This window comes from Ailuropoda melanoleuca, chromosome 1, assembly GCF_002007445.2.
Source record: "Ailuropoda melanoleuca isolate Jingjing chromosome 1, ASM200744v2, whole genome shotgun sequence".
Lineage (NCBI taxonomy): Eukaryota > Metazoa > Chordata > Mammalia > Carnivora > Ursidae > Ailuropoda > Ailuropoda melanoleuca.
In genome coordinates, this window is record NC_048218.1 from 168,109,796 (window position 1) to 168,113,503 (window position 3,708).

Below are 3,708 nucleotides of genomic sequence, written 5' to 3' on the forward strand. Positions count from 1 at the left end.
TTCTTTCATTTAAGATACTTAAAAAAAAAAATTCTTGTAAGCGCTTTGGCCATTTTGTTTAAGAAATTTGTTTTATCTTGTACGGTTTTGAGATCCAGAAATATTTCTGAAATGGGAAGAAGGGAGTGTTAGAGACAGAAAGCAGCTGTGTACCAGGAAATAATAAGTATCATGCAAAAATATCAAAGCTAATAGATGTCTTTTAGGAGTGTAAATATCTATGTTTAATTGCTTTAAAAATGTGGGGTGGAAAAACACAATTATACATTGTGATAACAAACCTATACAGATAATTTCTGAACAATACAAAACAAGTGCTGAAAAATTTTTCTTTACGATTGAAATAATTGTTCCAAAATCATGACACCGTCCACCCAGATATCATGTTGCCCCATCTGCAATACTTGAAGAGGAATAGTTACCAATTGAATGCATTTAGATTCATCCTTGATAAAAAGAAAATTGCATAGCTTTTTATATTGTTGCACATCCTCAAATGCATCTTCCAATATCAATGTCACCTTCGTGTTATTATCAATATTTTCAATTTTCAGAGATACATAATATGTAATTGCTAGTAATTATAAACACATCATTTTATTCATCTGATTTTAATAACATGCATTTTTATAATTACTGTACAACTGAAATAGACATTGAGTTATGCTGTGTGCATGTCTTTATTCAACAGTATATTCTTAGACACCTTGTTCAAACAAATTAAGTGAATTTAAAAGAAAATAAAACAAAGGAAAAAATCCTTCCAGTAGAAACAGAATCACAGTGCTTTACAGACAAAAGGAAAGGAAAAGAAATTCTCATACGAAAAGAGGTTTATTATTACATAGAAAATTCTCACAATAGTTGAAACACACTTCAGGAACTAGTAAACACCTCAGATAGAGTTGTGCCAATTACTCAGCCCACAAGCATCTGCTTTGTCTTAATTAGACGGGGGAGGTGAATGACCACTGTTTATTTTCATTTTCCTCATTAATTATGAAAAACTGCATTTAATTCATCTTGCATGGTGAGAGATTGGCTGCGCAGATGTAAGTCGTAAGGGAAGTGGCTGTCGGTGGGCAACCTGAACATGGCACCCTGCCCAAGGGGACCCCTGGGTGGCACTGCACAGTAATGCATGCCGTAATTGTAATTTTTGCCATAGTCCAAGGTTTCTTCTTGCTTCAGGGAAAATATCCCATTATAGTTAATTGGGGGAGGACTTAAGGGACCTTCAAACTGAGGGCTGGCACACTCGGGGGAAGTGCTTTCATAGAAGGATTCATACGCACTGCAATAATTGTAGGGTTTCATGGACTTGGAATTATCAAGAGTTCCATGCCCTGGGGGAGTGGTGAGCTCAGGGCTGTGGTAGGGCGGGTAGAAGGTAGAGTAGGGTGACCTTGCGTGGTGCGCAGCCTCCCCACCCTGACCCATCAGGAAACTCCTGGCGTTGAGCTGCAAGCAGCCTGCCACCAAGTTTGTAGTTGGCTGGGAAAGACCTTTGCATAAGTTTTGGACGAAGGTGAGCAGATCAGGTCTCTTGCCGATTCTCAGAATTTCAGAAAGTGCCCAGATGTAGTTTTTGGCCAGTCGTAAAGTTTCTATTTTGGACAGTTTTTGGGTTTTGGAATAACAGGGGACCACTTTTCTTAAATTGTCCAGAGCGTCATTGAGGCCGTGCATCCTGTTTCTCTCGCGCGCGTTAGCTTCCTGTCTCCTGAACTTGACCCTCTCCAGTCGGAGCTTGGTCGTCTTTTTTTTCCTAAGACCCCTCCTTCTGGGCAAGCCATTTTCATCTTCCTCTTCCCTGTCTTCCTCCTCTTCTTCCTTCTCAGTTTCTTCTCCTGGGGCCCTTTTGATGCTCTTTCCTCGAAGGACAATCTGTTTGGAAAAGCTTTCTGGTTTCTTAATTTGCTTCTGGTCCTCACATTCTCTAGAAAACTTTCTGCACATCTGGGATTCTGGCATTACAACAGACTCATCAAACGGTAGTGTTAACATGGTTCTCTAATCTTAAATTACCTGAAAAAATGCCAGCACAATATTTAAAGTGTTTTCATTTTTAACGTTTATACACTTAAAACATATTTAATGACTTAATCACAAGAATACAAAAACATGTGAAAAAGACTGATTCTGGGACCGATTTTTTACATTAAATAGAATCTTTGAGTTTGTGCAGACTAGTAATTATAAAAAAAAACATTGGCACATGCAAAAGCATCAATTTATACAGGCAAATTATCAGAAGAAAATAAAACAAGAAGCATTTATTATAATGCCACCACCATTTCCACTTCCCTTTGATTTTAAACTGGTTTTAATGCACAAAAAGGACCGTGGAATTTAAGCAAATGCCAAACATGATATAGCAATGCAGAATTTCATTAATGCCAATTCCCCTGAGTACCGAATGAGAAGAGACACCAGTTTTTAAAATAAAAAAGTGTTATCTCTCCATTAGCTGACAAATTTGTGAGGTGTTTTGTTTTGTTTTGTTTTAGAAAAAGAAATAAGCCTTAACTTTATCTGCTGTATTATGTAACTGCAAATTTAGATAAGTGGCTGTTGACATTTACAAATTTAAAGAAAAGATTAATCAGAGTCGATTTTTAAAACTGGTTTCTTTCTGATCAGTGAAGAAATATGTAAAAGAGCACTATTTTCCCAGCCTTCACAAAAAAAGGGAGGGGGATTGGGCTAATTTGGAATAAACTCCATAAATAAATTTAAAAAAATAAAAATCACTGGCATTTTTTTAAATCAAAGAAAATGTTAAGACTGCTTTTACATTTACAATTTTTCCAAATGTAATCGTCTGTTTGCTGCTGTTCAGATCATCCTGGACAAAAAACCACTCTCGTAGTGTTTTTGTTCTACGAGCCACAGAAGTCTCCCTCTAGCTAATATCTGACAGGAACGGTCCAAGGATTCTGACTGCAATTGTGCACGTGTGTTCAGAATCCCGAATGAAAGGGGAAAATAATTTGTGTTTCAAATGCAATTTTGGCTTTCGTTTGGTGAAGCAGCAAGTATTTTCATCTAAAGTCTTCAAACAAATAGGCACGTAAAAACAGAGACTTTTCAATTTAACAATCTCCAGCCCCCTCAGCACACACACATACACACACACACACAAACTCTTAGTAATGTCCACATACTTGCAGCGTTACATAATAGCAGTGAAAGTATGTGACAATTACATCATAAGAATGAAATATGATAAGAAGTTATAGATGGCAAAGAGCATATAAATACTATAAGACAGTGACACTGTATCTTTAAATACTTGCATGCAAAGCCAGCATCAATTGAAGTAGATCTTTATTTATATTACCTTAGGTTTTAATTTCATTCAATAATCAGTTTTCATTTTGTATCTTCCAAATCTTTTCAGGCTGAGTGTCGCATCGTCTCCTGGAGTCTCTAGATCTGTGTATATCTGCACTATCTCATTGATCTCTAAAAAGTGACATTGATGCCAACTGCCAGAGCTGGTACCCATGCCATCTGCTAGTGACGTCACAGGGCAGAGAGAACCATGTGATCCTCTCTCTTGGGACCTTCATTCTGCACTGATCATCTGGCATCCCTGTAAGTGGGTACCAGCATTCATGCATCAACACAGAAGGTTAGACTGATAGGGAAAAAATCTGCACCAGCATTTCACATACAGTAGGTGCGTTTCTCCTCGAGCTGCTT

The 3,708-nt window shown here is 37.4% G+C and overlaps 1 protein-coding gene across 2 annotated transcripts; it reads right to left on the minus strand.

Annotated features, from left to right (window-relative positions):
* Positions 1–200: 200 nt before the first annotated feature.
* Positions 201–3,504, minus strand: NEUROD6 (neuronal differentiation 6). Of its 2 annotated transcripts, none has more exons than XM_019799680.2 (2): positions 3,344–3,504; positions 201–1,887 (listed from the first exon to the last, which is right to left on the minus strand). In XM_019799680.2, exons 1-2 carry the CDS (start codon positions 3,359–3,361, stop codon positions 994–996), a joined length of 912 nt encoding a protein of 303 aa, XP_019655239.1. In that variant the 5' UTR covers positions 3,362–3,504; the 3' UTR covers positions 201–993. The 2 variants fall into 2 exon arrangements, with proteins under 2 accessions (XP_019655239.1, XP_011223337.1); XM_011225035.3 differs by having other exon boundaries at positions 201–2,028; positions 3,344–3,491.
* Between the last annotated feature and the right edge of the window lie 204 nt (positions 3,505–3,708).

Excerpts from the sequence above, each read along its gene's own strand:
- NEUROD6 (XM_011225035.3), bottom strand. The coding sequence starts at position 2,007 with ATGTTAACACTACCGTTTGATGAGTCTGTTGTAATGCCAGAATCCCAG.